The sequence below is a fragment of the Poecile atricapillus genome, chromosome 3 (assembly GCF_030490865.1).
Source record: "Poecile atricapillus isolate bPoeAtr1 chromosome 3, bPoeAtr1.hap1, whole genome shotgun sequence".
Taxonomy (NCBI): Eukaryota; Metazoa; Chordata; class Aves; order Passeriformes; family Paridae; genus Poecile; species Poecile atricapillus.
The window spans coordinates 67,994,703-68,012,804 of NC_081251.1; the positions used below are offsets into that span (position 1 = coordinate 67,994,703).

Consider the following 18,102-nt stretch of genomic DNA (forward strand, 5'->3'; position numbering starts at 1 on the left):
TTATTTGTTATGACTCAAATCTTCAATGGAACCTGGATCCTTTTCCCGTCCCTTGTGACTGGACTTCTCAGCTTTGATCCTTTGAAGACCTTTAAAAAATTTCAAGACCTAATTAACATATTGAGACAACAGACCAGATTGATAGCATTTTGTAACAGGACAAACAGACAAAAAAATGTGGTTTTGTGCACATAGCTTACAGAAAATGTCTGATTTCATTTTGTTGTAAATCCACTCCATTCAGAATAGTTGCTCCTAATTTCCCAAGCCACAAGGACCCCCGTATTTTATTTTCTTTTTCAGGAAGAAAACAAAACACAGATTTCCAAAGTACATTAGTGGTCAGTAAGATAGCCTATGTGCCAACTATTGAACACCGTACTCCTGAGTTTTTTTCTGACACACAACAATGCTGTATGTACAAGAATTAGGTCATATACATTGGAATGCAGAATTGGAATGCAAAGTGCCCTATTAATCCCACCTAACCAGCCATCTAGGATCTAACTCTTATCCAAGTTAGTTCTCTAGGTACCCTCTATAAAGGGATCAGCACCTTTGCTAGGGGTGATTCTTCTTATCCTATTACCTGTGGGATAGACAAGCCTGTGGAGCTTGAAGAAAAACCTAGGAAGCTTTGCTAGACGTCTTGCAACAGATCAGATTATTAATACCCATAAAATAGTACCACCTTACAATACTCAAAGCTTTGGGCAGATGGGAATCAAAAGGTTTGGGGCTGGTTAAAAGAATCAAGTCTCAGCAAAACATTAATGACATGAGGTTGAACAGGAGGACTGAACATCTGCAATACTCACTCTTTGGCATGCTCACTTCAACTGGATTCTCAAGCTTCCACCAAAGTTGGAGTTGGAGTTGGATAGGTAGGAATGCAAATCATGTTAGAAAGTTAAATTGAGAAGCAGACAATTAACAGCGGAATGTCAGAGTATGTCACTGTAATAACATACAAGTGCTAATGGCTTCTGATGTAGAATGCCACCACAAAAGGTAAAAAACACTTGTGCTTACCTCATATATAGGAAGAAACCCAAATACTGCACCAGCCTCTTTGCATACAAACTCAAAAGTTTCCATAGGTTGGCGCTGACCAAGGGAAGACAAAGTCAGTGCATCAGTAGTTGAAGACAAAAGGTAATGAAGACATTCTTACTATAACTGCAAGAGAAGTTTTATATTCCCATGACTTTTAAGGTTAAAGCCAGGTAAAGATGGAAGAGCTCCACTGATGTTCAATTAGAGTTGTAGAAAGTATGTGAAATGAAATCTCTCTCCTTGCTTCTGATTTCATAGGAGCCCTGAAAGAACTAGCGTAAGCAAAGAGGGATTCACTGTTATTCTAGTATATTCATACATCCTTTAAGTAAATTTAAGCTATTTAGGTTTTCTATTGAAGCAGAGGAAAATGCTAGTTTTTTTTTTTTTTTACATGTTCAAACCAGTGAATCAGTTTGTGCTGCCTTCTAAACTGAAATTTGAAAATGTGAAAAATGAGAATGAAAACCATAGACATTTCTGAGATCCCTCTGTTTTTGCATTTTTGTTCTAGCCTGTCCATTGAATGGGCAAGAAAGATATATAGGGTTATTTATGGATAATTTTAAAATGAGAAATACAAATTTATTTCCTATATGTTGCACAGAACATAAATTTGTCATATACATTAGCTACCTTTTCAGGAGCCAGAGCTTTGAAAAACTTAAAGCTCTGAGCTTCTTCCTCGTGTCCAGCCTTTTCTAAATCTGAAGGTGATCTGGTCAGTGACTTCCACCTGTATGTACAAGACAGAAAAAATCTGAAGTTCCTATCAAAATGACAGTTATGAACACAATATTGTTATATGTCTCCAAAATGAAATTATTTTGAAATATAAAATAATATATTATATATCCAAATATTTAGTTCCAAATATAGAAGAAATTATCCAGAGTGTCTGTTAGTGCAGATTAACAGTTGCCTTTATAATAAAAAAAATAAGTCAGGTCACACAAGCTAAGGAACTACAGGGAGAAATGGAGACAATTCTATATGTACCTGCTGGCATTTTTCAATAGATCTCCTGAGATGCTTGTTTAAACTGTAAGCACCTATGCTGCTCAGATGGGTTTGTGCCTTTTCCAGCATGGGCACATTTGGGGAATATTTTCCCACAGTGTTCTCCTGGAGAAGCTGGCTGGTCATGGCTTGGCTGGGTGCACTGGGTGCTGGGTAAAAAATGACTGGATGGCCAGGCCAAGAGAGTGGTGATGAATGCAGTTAAATCCAGCTGGCACACCAACAAGTGGTGTTCTCCAAGGCTTACTGATGGGCCCAGTTCTGTTTATTATCTTTACTGATCATCTGGTCGAGGAGATCAAGTCCACCCTTGGTAAGTTCGCAGATCACAGCCAGTTGGATGGGAATGTTGATCTGCTGGACTGTGGGGAACCTCCGCAGAGGGACCTGGACAGGCTGGACCAATGGGCCAAGGCCAGTGGAATGAAGTTCAACAAGGCCAGGTGCCAGGTCCTGCCCTTGGGTCACAACAACTCCTGACAGCGCTACAGGCTGTGGGCAGAGAGGCTGGAAAGCTGCCTCATGGAAAAGGGCCCGGGGGTGCTGGTTGACAGTGGCTGAACATGAGCCAGTGTGTGCCCAGGTGGCCAAGAAGGCCAATAGCACATAGTCACAAACTCAGCTGGGTAGAGCATGGTGCTCATAATGCTAAAATTATGGGCTTGATCCCTGTACAAGTCATTCGCTTAAGAATTGGACTCAATGATCCTTGTGGGTCCCTTCCAACTCCGTATATTCTGCAATATTCAGCCTGTGATATACAAGTAGTGTGGCCAGCAGGATTGTGGGTGATTGTCCCCCTATACTTGGCACTGGTAAGGGCACACTTCAAGTGCTGTGTCCAGTTCTGGGCCCCTCAATTCAGGAAGGATGTTGAGGTCCTGGAGTGTGTCCAGAGAAGGGCAATAGAACTTGTAAAGGATTGAGAGGGTAAGTCCTATGAGGAGCAGATGGGAGAGCTGGAGTTCTTCAGCCTGGAGAAAAGAAGGCTTTGGAGATACCTTATTGATCTCTACAACTACCTGAAAGAAGGCTGAAGCCAGGTGGCGGTCAGCCTCATCTCCCAGATGACAACAGGACAAGAGCAAATGGCCTTAAGTTCCACCAGGGGAGGTTTAGATTAGATATTAGGAACAAATTGTTTGCTGAAAGCATAGTCAGGCATGGGAACAGTCTGCCCAGGGAGGTGGTGGAGTCACTGTTCCTGAAAGTGTTCAAAAGGCATCTGGATGTAGCACTTGAGGGATATGGTTTAGAAGTGAATATGGTGGTCCTTGGTTAATGGTTGGACTTGAGCTTAGAAATATTTTCCAACCTTAATTATTCTATGATTCCATGAATATATATCTGTTAATAACACTTATAACATTATTTGTTAATTGAGAACCTAAAATGTTATCTTGGTGATGAATGTCATATGAGTCATCCAGTAAGTGAATAATACTAGCATCATGAAGAGAAGTGACTTGTCCCAAGACAATTGTCTGCATCCTGCAGAGAACAAAGCCTAGCATCCATAAGTAACACAGCCTTTTGGATGGTGGTTGGCTAGCTCTCCGTTACAATATTTGGTACAGTTTGATGACAGAGGAACCAAGTCATCCTTGAGGTGACAGCACACAATGTAGAATGGTAAGACTGAAACCTTACACTGCACAGAGTGTGGTGTCGCCCTGAAAACTCAGCTTCTGAGCTTGCTAACATAGTTTTCTAAAGACTTTCCCAGGACAGTAACTGTAAACATAGATATGTGTACATTCTTTCTGTTACACGTCTTGTGATGGACATCTCTCATGGCCAGTGCTGTGAGAAAGTGTTATCCTGACCATCCAATCTCTGGCCGTGGTCAGAAACCTATAAATCCTGGAGGGAAAAATTAAACTCTCTCTTCTCTTCACCACACCTCGACCTGTGTCCGTGTGATCTATTCATCTTCAGCAGCAACAGTGTGGCTACTTTTTTTCCCCAGTTCTCTACAGAGTTAAGCATTTCTCATTTTCTTGCTCTTTGTCTGTTTAGTTCATGTGTTTAAATGTATGATAGCCATTCTCCTTTACTGAACTATTTGAAGAATCCTCAAAAAGTAGTCACAGTTTGAGACAGGTATGTAATTTATGGAAAGCTTCTTTCAGGTTAGCTGACTCAATGATAGTATCTTTGGTTCCAGAGGTTTCAAACTGGCTGCTGACTATTCAGAGGAACTACAGGAGTCCTTCAAACACAGCCAAGCACTTCTCTATACTGATGAGTTACTGTTCTGACTGCAGTGACACTACTCATATTAGTAAGAACTCCATGGAATAATAATTATTAGCAGGATACCAAATTAAATGGGGTAATAGTAAAGTCCTTAGAGGTTTTCCATTGTTCCAATGTGCTTTGGTTGAAAGGCAGCCTAAGAATGAACATGGTGTATGAAACCTTACTATGAAACAATGCATGACTTTTTAAGTCCTGAATAATTTTTTCCATATTTGATTGCTTTGTTACTTAAGACACTGCGTGCATTGACTCTGAAGATGCCCTCTTCAATATTTCTGTTCACTTGGTTAATCCACTAATTAATGAATCAGAGAGTTCCAGAACTAGAAATATGTACTTAAACTGACAGGCCAAGGCGCTCTGACTTGACTTGTAACTAACCCATATTCCTTAAGAACTCTACCTAGAAGAAAAGTTCAACACTGCTATTGAACATACATTTCAGTTTCAGAATGCCATGATCTGTGGATCTGCTACCCATGTATGTGAATGTATCCATAACATCCCAGCAAATTTAAGACGACCATTTCTTACACTGAAAGATTAAATTTGGGTTATTCTTCTAGAAGGATTTGTGTTTTTCTCTAAACTATTCACATTAAGCTTTTTCAATAAATTTTTGGAGATCCAGAAATATAGCAACTTTAGGAATTTCAAAGGTAATAGGCTGCTAACCTGAACAGCATATATAATATACCACATCTAATTTGGCTAAAAGCTGAGACAAGTATCTAGCCATCACTATTACTGAGTTCAAACCTTGAACGTCACCTAATCCTGACAGTCACCAAATCATAAAAATGAAAAGATTTATCCATACTGGGTCAAAAACCATCTTTAAAAATATTTTTCTGGATAACACATAGTACTAATTTTTTTCTGACCTTCAGATGAAAGGTGTTTTAAAAGATACTTTCAAAACTGTTCCTCAAATCACACATGTATGTAAATGTATGAGATCTTACTTGTCTCTGTCCAGCATGAGAGGATATATAACCTTCTTCTTTTCCATACGTTTGCTCTCTTTAATTATAGCAGAAAATTCATTAACATCAAGTGGCAAAATCAACCGACTGGTATCTGATAAATCAAACTTCCTGGCTTGTCCAAAGTAACCAAAATAGTATCCAGTCATGGCATGCCAAAGCCTACAGACATAATAGAAGCAGTGCCAAAGGACAGAAAAGAAAAATGGATATTTTTAGAAGTGGAATAGGAGTGAGATAATATCTGTATACATTATCAAATTCTACAGCACTGCTCTAGAGTTCAGTGTGCTATTCATAAAAAACATCAATGAGATTGTTTTTATAATTTAAATAATTTGAGAGTGAAAAAAAATTCAGAAGGTTGTTGGAAAAAGCAGGCAAAAAAACCCAGTGCATGTTTGTATTTATGAAAATGAAGATTAAATGTACAAAAATCCTGAATTGTTCCTGCAGTAAAGTGCTGCCACCACAGCAGGATCTACACAAAATTTCTTCATTTATACTTCCAGAAAACCAAGAGAAACCCCTTCAAATGTACTTGTTAGCTGAGAAGGAATTATAGTTGTCTATGAAGTATCTTCAAGCTTCCATGGCCTAATTGCATGCACATTGATTAGATGCCATGCTTAGGATCCATGTCAATTTAACAAGTATTGAAAGCTAAAATAGGATTAGAACAGGAGGTAATTTTTAAAATTACGTAGCCATTACTTATGCATTTAAAGTAAAGCAAGGGCTGAAAGAAAATGACAGTCTGCAAAAGATCTGACTTCCAGAGAAGTGTTACATTAAAACCAGCTCTTTTGATTGCAAAAGAGAAAATGCACCCAGTGTTTTACTTATTTAAATTCTAGACTAACTACAGCAAGAAAAGGAACTTTGAAGATAACTCAACTGATTTGCCATAACAGTTTTAATCATTTTATACCTGACTGAACCATCAATGGATGCTGTCACTACTACATTTTTCTCCTCTTCAATAAAGAAGTCAACCACTTCACTAGCATGTGCCCTCCAGCAGAGCTCCTCCTTTATGTACTGAGGGGAAAAAAGCAACAGAACCACATTTGAGGCAGTTCCCCATGATGATTGCTAGCTTAGTGGATTTATCAACATGTCTTTCTGGAAATAAGAGGTGAAAAAATAACCCCTCCATGAAACAGCCTGAAATGGCATATGGTAGAAAAACCAACCTGGGGATACGGATAGATTTATTCTTAATATACCTTCTTTGAACACAATGAAATAATGCAAACACTATTTTACTTATGTTTTTCTATTTTTTTTTCTTCACAGCATCAAGTTATTCTTTCAAGCACAAAAAATGATCTTTATATACAGAAATCATTTTTTTCCCTGTAGAGCTCTGCCTTATTTTTGTTTTTTTTTTCTCTTTGTTTAAGTATACTGTTCAAGTTAAGAAGATCTGAAAGATAATTCCTTACATTTTTTCTATTTCGTGAATCTTCTAAGAATGAGGCAATATTCCAGCAATTAATATAGCCCTCTGTTTAAGGAAGGAGAAAACAAAACATCAGTAAGTTTCTTTAGTGCTACACTTCCACTTGTTGCTGCCATTTACGCTCAGTAGACACTGGGCAGAATGAAGCAGCGAACCCAGGTCAGTTAGTTTACAGTGAATATAACTGTCTTATTGTCAAGCTCAGATTAGAAATAATGGAGTGTTCATTAATATGCAAAGAAACACATATGCTACTTGTGAAAAATGTCATTAACTGGATAGGCTTGAAAGGGAAGTAAGGCAAAGCTTTTTCTTTAAATTGTACGAGTGAAAAACAAGAGTCATCTTGTCAAGACAGTTGTCTACAGTGCAGCTGAGCTATGAGAGCTTCCTGGAAATTACACCTGTTTTCAATCCTGGTAAAATGGACAAAGTTTAATTAATTGTATACATAATGAATGCTTAATGTTTTACAACCTTTTAGTGAACTCATGTGAAACTAGAATCAAAGAACCACTTTCCTTATCACCCACAACTGCCATGTTCCCTGCCTAGCCTCCCTCTTTCCTGATGAAGCTGCCTCTTCTCATTTCTACTACAAGACAGAGAAATATTTTGTGTAATTCCAACTTTTATACCAGTCACATCTGATTTATAGGACTTTACATTTGCAAGCAAGGGAGGAGGCAAGCAGAGAAGCTGACCTTTTCATAACAAGGAAAAATCTGTAGTGGGGAAAGGAAATTGGTAGCAGCACTGCAGATAAAAGAGTGTGGAAAGCATGAAAAGCAAATACACAGTGACACAAACACAAAAAGGCAAAGGGAGAGTATCAAATTAATAGATAATAAGGTGATGCTTTTCCACAATTAATTGAAATCTTGTTCAGTGCATGTTGCCTTTCTGATAATTTATTCATTTGAATCAGAGAGGAGCGGAAACTCCTCATCATTTTCAGTATAAAAGTCAAATTTTTGCTCTATTTTGAAGAAGGGGGAAAAAGTCCCTTGCTCCATCTGACCACATAAGAGCAGGAAGCTGGCAGAAAACAGTTCTAATATGTATTTTAAAAGAAAAGTGACACATTATTACAGACACAGAAACAGAAGATCGCCAGGCTAATTCCAAAGGTTTGAAGAATCAGCAGATAAACTTCTGAACATTCTGCCAAAGGAGAGCCAGACATCATGTGAAATTAAAAGTGTAACAATGAGCTGCTATCATAGACACGTGCTTTTCCTATATAGCTGTGTACTGCTGGAGCCATTACTGCGCAGTCCGTATCAGTGTTTGGATCACGGCTCTTGATACAGCCCAAGCTGCAACTTTTTATTTAGCATTATTACCATGGAACTGAAATTTTTGCTTGTTCTTAGCAGTAATCTTTGCCCTTGGGATCAATATAGTAATTTAGATGGAAAGTATATTCAGGGCATGTGAATGAAGAAAAATTTAATGTCTTTTATGAAAACAATTCTACTGATAACACTATAACACTAAGATTTAATCTACCATCCTTTTAGAAAACAAAACACCTTTTACAGTTAATTATAGCTTCTTTGGAAAAAGCCCTGGCAGCACATGGATCATCATTTCCACATTTCTGGCACATTTACAGCGTGATATTTTCTTGTGCAACTGACTGTCCTGAACAGAATGACTAACGTGTTTACTCACCTTTACTACCCGCCAAAAGAATTTTAGTGAAGATGTCTGTACACAGTGCAGTCAGAGGACCTGCGGGATGTTCTGAAAATGGCAGAAGTTCGTTCATCAAGTTTCCCTAAAACAAACAAACAAAGAGTCAAATAAACCCCATATATTTATCTTATAATACCTACATTAAAAATATTCATCAGAATTTGAATGCTGTTGATTTTATCTATTCAACATTACCAAGCTCATATTTGTTCAGAAAGCTGCTAAGAAGGTAAATTCCTAAATCTACTGAATGATGAAGATAGCGGTGGTGTATTCTTCTGGATTGCTGTCTCTCGTATGTCAAAAGGACAAGCTATTTAATTCTTCAGGCAAGTCAGCCTAATTGTACCTACCCCTACTTCACCACTTACCCTTCATTTGCTATGGAATAACATCAGTATGCCCCTCATTTGCTATTGAAATGTTATTTTTTGCTGCAAATGGGCCCATAATGTCTCCTCCACCAACTTGTTCTGTTTTTCACATTAGGACCAGTAGACTTCCTCCATTATTCAGGACTGGGAGGATGTGAGGGAGAATGTCTTGCTGAAAAGGAGATTCTTATTTTGTCGTCCATGTAATGATGATGACAATCATTCCAGTGATGACATCACTGGCATATGAACTTAAGAGATTCCTATAGGAATCTAAGCACACTAATATATCAACTGTGAAGAAAATAAAACCCAACAAAGCTCACACCTACTACACTTGGATATATTTTACATAATTTTCTATTTTTGCATAAAACATCTGCAATGTTACCTCACCCTCTTTCTGAAAAATTCTTCCCATGGCTTGCTTTAGCTGGGACTGCTGTTAAAGCCTTACATGGCTGACTTCATGTGATCACTGTCTGCCACAATGACCAGTATTACCAATCAACCAATCACATCATGGTAATTTTCCTTCTTGCTGTATTCACTTTGTGTATCTTATTTACAGTAACATGATGTCTGGAAAAGTCTTATAGATCTGAGGTGTTATGACAAATAAGCCTTTGCAGTTGGATGCATGACTGATTTTTAAAGCCTGTAACAGTTATTGATGTCATGTGTTAGGACACTATTCTCTCCTGGTTTTTTACCCTACTAGTGCAGGCTGGCTTGTACAATTTTCCAGACATATTTATACTCTTCTGAGAGTAGGATACTCTGCCTTGCCTATCATCCTTTCTTAGAAGATGTTCTGGGTGAAAAATCAAATTCTAGACTTTCACATAGAGTCAGTTTGTTGTAATTATTTCAAATCATGTTTCCTTGTTTTCCACTTGTCATTATGCCTGCTACAGTTACTAAAGCAGAACTAATTTGTGTCCATGGAAGAAATTCATAACCAAAAGATGTGATAAATATTTGCTGCTGCAATTGCTAGTTAAAGAGTAATTTTCCAAAGATTAGTGGAATTAAATGTTCAATGTTCCAGTCCCTTCCCAAAGACATTCAGTTGGCTACCTGAATACTCCATAGGCGGATACAGCTACTTTCATGAGCAGAAGCCAGTAAAGGTGCTTGTCCTGCTTTAGCCTTCAACAACTGTACATTCATATTTGGATTTTGGGTGTTTTCACAGCCAGCTGTTTCTTCTGCTTTGGAACACAAATAATCATATATTTTCTTAAAAGGTTTTAGTATTGCTTTTCAATGCATGGAAATTACATAACACTAGAAAAACAATTACATTTGAAAATAAAGTCCATCATCAAGATGGCATTACTCTAAAAACATTAGAGGTATGAATAAAGACAACTGGAAAGAAATTAGAACAATAATCATTATCTTATCTAAAACAGCCAGAACTACTGCTCAGTGATGTAGGGGAGGAGGAGTGCAGGATAGTGGTCATCAGAACAGCTACCAGGCAGATGTGCAGCCTCTGCATGAGGTTTCTAGAGATAACAGTGAATTCAGCAATGAAATTTAATAGCTACATGACACTTAACAATTCTGGAATAGTAGATTTCTATATTTCAAACTTTTGCTAAATGCAAGGGTATGGTCACAGGGACCCTTTTTGAGTTTCTGCTGCAACTTTTCCAAAGCTGGAGGTGCTGGTAGGACCTTCATAGACATTCAGCGGATGCAAGACCTAACATGAGGGTCTATTTCATTGGGCAACTACAAGGCTCAGGAATATGCTCGTTTTAGGGTGTGCTTTCTTTCCCAAATAAATGATCTTAAATCCATACTGCAGATAATCAAATTTCTTATTATTGGGAAATTCTGCTTTCCAGCAGAGGATTTCTAAGGGATTCAGAAGAATCTAGAGGAATTACTTCTTGCAAATTCACAAACTCATTTGCACAAATTTAACTCTTAAGCATTAGACACTCTCTCTTGACACTATCATGACTTTTCAAGGACAGATACCATAAGAAGAATTTTCCTTCTAAAATTTCACCTGTTTTTGAAGCTTTTGTCTATGAGGCCATTTATTGATGCTTGACTCAAGTTGGCTCTTGCTTACTATTTCAATAATTCATTGCTAGAATATTTATGTAGAAGGAAAGTGTGTATAGTTGGCACTCCCAAACTCTGAAGGTGTTATCATGTCTACTTGGAAAAAAAAGCAATTAAGGTCTTGCATATCCTGCATCCTGGCCAGGCTTTTGGGAAATAACAGCAAATCAGGAGGGAGCATGATGAGATCTGTCATCTACACATCAAAGGTAACCCTATTATTCTAAACACAGTTTGCCAGACAAACTGACAAACTCAGTTTCTACAATAATCTGGGTAGAACTCATGGATCAACACCAAAAAGAATGAAAAACATCTTTCCATACCTGTTTTTATTTCAGTATTGATTTCATCACTTTCCACATTTTCCTAAAAGAAAGGAATAAAATGTAAGAGAATTAGGAATGTGGAACTTATTTTTTTTAGGAACTTATTTTTTTAGTTGGATTATTCAAATAATCACTTTAAGATAGTTCTTAAATAATTATTTTATTTTTAGTTGGATTATTCAAATATTCCTCCAGTTTCCACTGAGTATAAACAAGAAACACTTTTATTGAAGAGAATCAACAGATGAACAAGTCACAAATGAAATTAAAAGGAATTAAGGAGCACATAAATGTAAATTTGGCTAAATAGCCTTAATTTCTTAAGACAAGGAAAGTCAATCACAATTATGAGAATATAACCTAGATCTCTTTGAGAGTGTCGTTCAGAACACGCATATACTCTTGTTACTGCCTTGAGCAAAAATTAACAAAGTGTATAAATACATTTATACATATATAAACATTTACTCATGTCCGCATTTTCAGTAAGAGGATTTTTCACAAATCCTCATTTGTGCCTTGACCCACAGGCTTCTGAGGATCCTCAAAGCTGACAGTAATCAGCATACTGACTTCAGAATTTGCCAAGTTAAATAAGGCAGGGAAAACTCTGTGGCCACCATGAGTGTTTGAGGTATCTCAGAAGAGGACAAGTCACTTCATCCTGCATGTTTATATGTAAGGCTTGATGTATGGGTCTTTCAGGGATCTTTTTAAAGGCTACAAATCACTTTCCATTTATTATTCTAATAAGGACACCACAGTACATTGTATTGGATACTTTAGTTTGCACATGGCAATTAAGCCAGTGTTTGCTTGGGAGTCTAAGTGCCATGTCTGCTGAAACAACATGCTGGTAAGAATCTGAGAGGTAGCAGGATTTTCCTCTTTCTGCCTGCTTACTTTTTATTGCTCGGCAAGTATGGCATGTCCTTCTGGCACAGAAAGGCAAAAAATGTCACAAAAACCATAATGCTATCGTTAGCAAAAATATACAGATTAGTACACTGGTACAGTAATGGAAAAAAACAAACAAACAAACAAAAAAACAACCAACCAAAAAACAAAAAAAAAAACCCCAAAGAAACCCTTTAATTTGAAAGAATGTATCCAAGCAACTGTGGCTGCAATGTAGAAGTGGTTCTGCTTTTATTCAAGTACTTCGTGATTTGTCTATTTTAGCTTCCCCCCTTGAATCCCTGGATACCCCCATGTGAAAGACAGAATTGCTAGTGGTAAGTATCTGCCAAACACTTTGATAGTCAGCTATTCCATGTGTCACAGAACCAGCTGACTAACAAAGGATTCTTGATGCACCACCACAGTCAGTTAAACAAAGCTAAACAAAGTTAATTTCTTCATAATTCTTGCTATTTAATTTTGCGGATAGTGTTATGGAGGGATTTTAGTATCTTACGGTATTTTAAAACCAACACAGCAACAGAAATCTGTTTTGATTGCTACCAAATCCATCAAACCATCATACCTACCTCATGTTGGTCCAGAGAACTTTCCTTGTGCTCTGGAATGGCACTGGTATCACCCGTCACAGAAGGAGTAGGGGACAGGGAACTTCCTTTCCTATGTGGAAGAAATTATTGAAGACCACTGACATTCTTGAAGATATGATTTGATATCTGGAAATCAACGTCACCTGGCTTTAAAAAGTATAATAAAATAGTACTTGAACTGATTAGACTGATTAGACTAAAGGTTATTGGTTTTATGTATTTTTTTTAGTAACTAGGCAATATTTGGATATTACACAGACAACCTCCCCTGGCAGGAGTTTTGAGCTAATGAAACCCATAGTAAATGAAAAGTACCATTGGTATTCATCCTTAAGGCATGAAAGAAAAAAATTAACTGAATGCCATTGGTTTGTTCCCTTTCATTTTATAGTACTTCCTCTGCAAATAGTTTTCAATTAATTATAGAAACTTATTTTCAATTTGTTATGAAAACTTTCAATATTTAGTTTTTGTGGAAGAAAATAAGGAAAAAAATGGATGTGATCTTCAATGGTTTTGTTCCCAAGTCAAGAAAAGTTCTGACTGTAGTAATAAGTGGTTCTTGCCACATAACCCACTAATGTCACAGCTGCTCTGTTTTTGGCAAGAGTATCAGAATACCTGGGATAGAAAGTATGCAGCTGGGGTAGTCCACTTACATTTGGTCAGGTGGCCATAACTTTGTAATTTTCAGTGTTTGATTTTACAGATTTGCTATCGTGCTTGAACATTTTTGTGTGTGTGTGTGTGTATGATCACAGTCAAATTTATCCAGGTATATTCCTAGTAAAGCCAAAATATCCTAAGACTATTATGACGTTCCAAGTGATTGTTAATCCTCATGTTTAAGAATAGTAAAAGCTTATTTTAATTTATTTTAAAAAAATCTATTTATAAATTTTAATCACTCCTTTTTTTTTTTTTAAATTTATCTAGGATTTCTTAAACTAATCATTAAGTTATAATGTCAAAAAGGAGAATTTATGTTCAATTAAGTAGCACTAATATCAAGTAGCATAAGCTACTTGAAGATTTTAAAGCAACACAAGACCATAAACCAGCTTAATGGTTCACAAGAGCAAAAAGCTGTCTATTTTCTAAAAATTTAAAGCTGGATAAGTATGTAAGCCATACTGAGTCCTTTTGGCTACCATTGCCTTTGCATATCCATTGGAAGACAAGTATTTCTGAAGTGATGAACAGGTGCAATGCCTTTCTTTCAAAATGAGCATATTTGCCTAAAATTCTCTTTTTCATTCAACACTACCAACCTATGGAAGCTTCTAGCTTGTTTTGAGAGGAATCTTGTGGTTACACACTTCAATGCGCTTGCCTCTTTGCTGAGAGTATCTAAAAGCAGGAGGATTGTGTCAGGTTTAAAATAAAGCAAAAGCCTGCTGCCACACAATTATCTCACAGAGATAAAAGAAATTACGGTACACTGGAAAACTGATACAGGGAAAAAGCTACCTTCTGTTGAATTCCTCCACATAACTGAGACCTATGAGATCATTTAGAGGAAAAAAGGAGAGCTGAGTGGAAAAAATAACATATATTGTTTGACAAGCATTATGAAAGTTTAAGAATGGGTAAGCTAATTAACTGTATGCACTTGAATTGATTAAATCCAAATAAAATCTTAATTCGAATAAGATATCTTGGAGGAACATGACGTAATTTTACTGCAACAAAATTCCAAGTGACTGTGCCTGTCCCCAAGGAAGATAAAATGCACAGTTACCTGCGAGAGGAAACACTATGTACAAGGAATACTATGGCATTGACTCCAGAGCCCCGGTTTTCTTCAGTAGTTTTACGCCTGAAAACAAAGATATTTATACAGGATATGTCAGGTAGGTTGTGTGTTGTTACAGAAATTGTTTCACATTTAACTTGTAATTAAAAAAAATAAACTTTTAATTTCCCAGAATGCATACCACCTAACGTTTTTGACAGTTTTTCAGAATCAGTTATTCAGTTATGATGGTTTAATGTCAGTGGAGAGGACATACAGAATGTGCCAGGAAAAATGGGTACCTGATGGAATGATGAAAATTTAATTCAGCCAAGTGTTTTCTTGAGCATTAGTATTTAAGAGGAAAGTGCAGTAACTTAACTAGCTAAGCTAATGTTAGCAATGTACCTTTTTCCTGGCACTCAAACAGTGATGTAAACCATGGGTAAAGTACCCTACTTGCAAAGCATTGACTTTCCTGTCTTCCATGCATCAATATGAATTGGCTTCCTCATGTGTGGTGAAGCAAATATAAAGAAAGGGTCACTGTCTGAACTGCAGTAAAATTTTGATTATTTTCCATGGTACAGAAAACTCATCTCACTTTCTCACAAACTTACCAATTTTACACATGAAGAATAAAGTGAGACTCTTGGGTGGAATAGTTAAATATTAACTTTGTATGGTCCTAAAAGACATGTATTCCTTCACTAACACAGAAATACTGACATGCTGCTCCACTCAGTCTAACCAGACATATTGCCATTGTTCAGTTTACTGATGTAACAGCTTAATGGGCATAAGAATATCTGGAACCATCCTATGCTTGCTCTTTGTCACTTTCTCTGAAGGATCTTTACTCTCAAACCTCCAAAATCATGTCAGGTTTCTTGTCATTGAATGTGACTTCTAGGTATGGACAGTGATCGAGATACTGATTATGTAGAACATCTGCCATTATCATCTAAAGTAGCATTACTTCCAAATGACCTCCCAAACACAAAACTTCCAAAAGAAGGATGTTTCTACAGCTCAGTAGCAGCCTCTAGTCAATGATTAGAGTGATTTATATAGTAAGTTTCCTTCAATGGCAGTGCTGAGTTATGTTAAAACATTATTTTTAATTACATCATCCCCTCCCCAAATTACTCTCCTGATCACTTTTCCTACCTGCAATGTCAGGACTAGCTAGCAAAGTAATTTGAAATGGGAAGGAGGAGGACCCACATAAATTGCTACTTTAATTCCTGGTTGTAAATCACCCTTTATATTCGGGTGTATTGGAATTTCCAGTAAGTTATTTGAAAAGTTTGTATGATATACTGGAGATAAGAAGGCATGAAAGTAATACTTACAGGCACTTCACAGAGGCAGATTCAAAATCCCACAAATTTATTTCACCATTTGCACTTCCTGTAGCTATCAATCTGCATTCTTCTTCTTCTACAACATCAAAACACTTAATATCTACAGAAGATAAAAAAGTCTAAGAAGAAGATTAAAAGAAAAAAAAGAGTAGGAGTAAGAGTAGGACACTATAGACAATGACGTATTTTAATCTAACAAAATGCCTAAATTGACAGTGTCTACAACTGCATATGGGATTCTATTTAAATACTATTGTATTTGAGCTATACAGAAGCACCAGAGGAAGCAGGGATTGAAAATATTGAGAGACTCCCTACTGCAGAGGACAGGGACCTCAAACCTGACCTAGTTTTTACAGCACAGTTGCAATTTCAGTATACAGAAACAGGTGTAAGGGCTGAAGATAAATCAAAAGTAGGTATCTGTGGAGATATTCTAATCAAGTTAAAGGAAGAAGTCACTGAATAGAGATATAGTGACCTTTCCATAAACACCATCCACATCTGTTACAAAGTCAGTGAAATTTTACAAGACAGGAATTAAGTATTTTGGACTATTCAAGTTAAATTGAAACATAAAATGAAACATAAATTTGACATATTATTTTACTGAAGCAGTAAGAGGAGGAAATCACTCTGATACTCAGCATGATCTTTATGTGCCACTATTACTAAAGGTCAGCCTAGCTATAGGAAGAAAGAAATTTCATTTCTGGAGGTGTTTATGTGAGAACCTCAACTTACTATATTGTACAGGAATGTGAAGTGTATGTTCACAGCAACTCCTTAATTATGGTGATAACCATGCAATGGACTTCTAGGAAGATACAGCCCTTACAAACAGTAACTTTCTTACATGATTTATTCTGCATATTTATTTCAGTGTACTGAAAAGTTTGGAATCACAGAATCATAGAATGTGCAGGGTTGTAAGGGACCATAGTGGGGAATAATTATTTAGTTCTTGTCCTTTTTCTAAAACATTAAATCCTTGTGAGCACAGTAAACATTTTATTTTCCGATTTTCTGTAAACAATGTGAAACTTTGAAGTGTTTCTCACCTCTGTATCATTTCTCATGGAACTGGTGTTACACAGAAGCCGAATCTCTGGAAAAAAATCTTGTGTCTTTAAGGAGCTAGGCTTCAGTGACAGATACACAACTGGATTCCTTCGTGGAAATGGCACTATCTCAGGAAGCACCCATGTGACATATAGATCTGGTTGAGCTGAGTCACCCTATTAAAATAACTGACTTAATGAAAGAGGAAGGAAAGGATTTCTCTATTCATAAAGAATTATAGCAAGTGTGTATCAAAAGCTTGTTTTCTGTGACAAATTACAAAAACTGTTAAAGGTATTAACTAGCATATGCCTAAACCGCAAACTGAAGTTTCACCTAGACATATTCCAGCTCCCCTTAAATTACCAGCTGTTGTATCAGAAGCTGTGCAGCTGTGGACTTCAGAGCTATTGAATTTACTCATTTTAACTACCTCCTTGAATAAGTTGTCTCCTTAGTTTTAGCTGCTTATTTCACAGACATTGTTACTCTCCATTTCGTATCTACCAAAACATCCAGTAAAAGTGATGGTTGTTCTAGTTATGTGAGAAGAGAAGCTAGAGCTCAGCTAAAGCCCTGAGTCTCTGATTCCTCCTCATCACACCTAGAGGCAACTGGGAGTTACTTTGATGATTTTCCAACTATAACAAATTCACTCCAGTATCTAGTTCCTGCTCTAACATTGGTATTTCCGTCCATTTTGGGAAGTGTTACTGAAATAATCTCCTTAGGTTTGCTACTGTTCTCATAGATGTCTTGAGCAGCAGAATAAAGCAATAATTAAGATTTTAGTAATCTTATGCTATTGAGTTAATCAAATAAGAAATACCTTAAGGGAAGGACTAAAAATTGAGAGATCTATAGTAGAGTCCTGCAAAGGATGAACTGTTATGCTGCTACTCCAGTTTACCTTGCTAACTACTGTATTGAAAGCCTTAAAAAAGCTAAGAATAAAAAAACTTGTATTTCTCATTATCACAGAAATGTTTGTGGAAAAATGTAGTTCTGAAAATATTAATCTTCAACAGCTTCAAAGAGACATGGAGGAGATTCAACTCCTCACCAACTTGTTTCTCAAGGGATACATTTACATCATTTGCATTTAATAGATTATTAAACATTTTTAGTAATAACACTGAGGAGCAAGTG

The 18,102-nt window shown here is 36.7% G+C and overlaps 1 protein-coding gene across 1 annotated transcript in view; it reads right to left on the reverse strand.

The window, feature by feature from the left end:
- Nucleotides 1–18,102, reverse strand: part of WDR64 (WD repeat domain 64) — a 58,752-nt gene continuing 40,650 nt past the window's right edge. The window contains exons 15-27 of the mRNA XM_058835714.1: nucleotides 16,953–17,129; nucleotides 15,880–16,010; nucleotides 14,531–14,608; nucleotides 12,769–12,859; nucleotides 11,276–11,318; nucleotides 9,945–10,078; nucleotides 8,467–8,572; nucleotides 6,773–6,834; nucleotides 6,256–6,365; nucleotides 5,304–5,486; nucleotides 1,684–1,792; nucleotides 1,033–1,107; nucleotides 1–108 (exon numbers count right to left, since the gene is read on the reverse strand). Coding sequence (XP_058691697.1) covers nucleotides 1–108; nucleotides 1,033–1,107; nucleotides 1,684–1,792; nucleotides 5,304–5,486; nucleotides 6,256–6,365; nucleotides 6,773–6,834; nucleotides 8,467–8,572; nucleotides 9,945–10,078; nucleotides 11,276–11,318; nucleotides 12,769–12,859; nucleotides 14,531–14,608; nucleotides 15,880–16,010; nucleotides 16,953–17,129 — 1,407 coding nt within the window. The remainder of the gene's footprint in view (nucleotides 109–1,032; nucleotides 1,108–1,683; nucleotides 1,793–5,303; nucleotides 5,487–6,255; nucleotides 6,366–6,772; nucleotides 6,835–8,466; nucleotides 8,573–9,944; nucleotides 10,079–11,275; nucleotides 11,319–12,768; nucleotides 12,860–14,530; nucleotides 14,609–15,879; nucleotides 16,011–16,952; nucleotides 17,130–18,102) is intronic.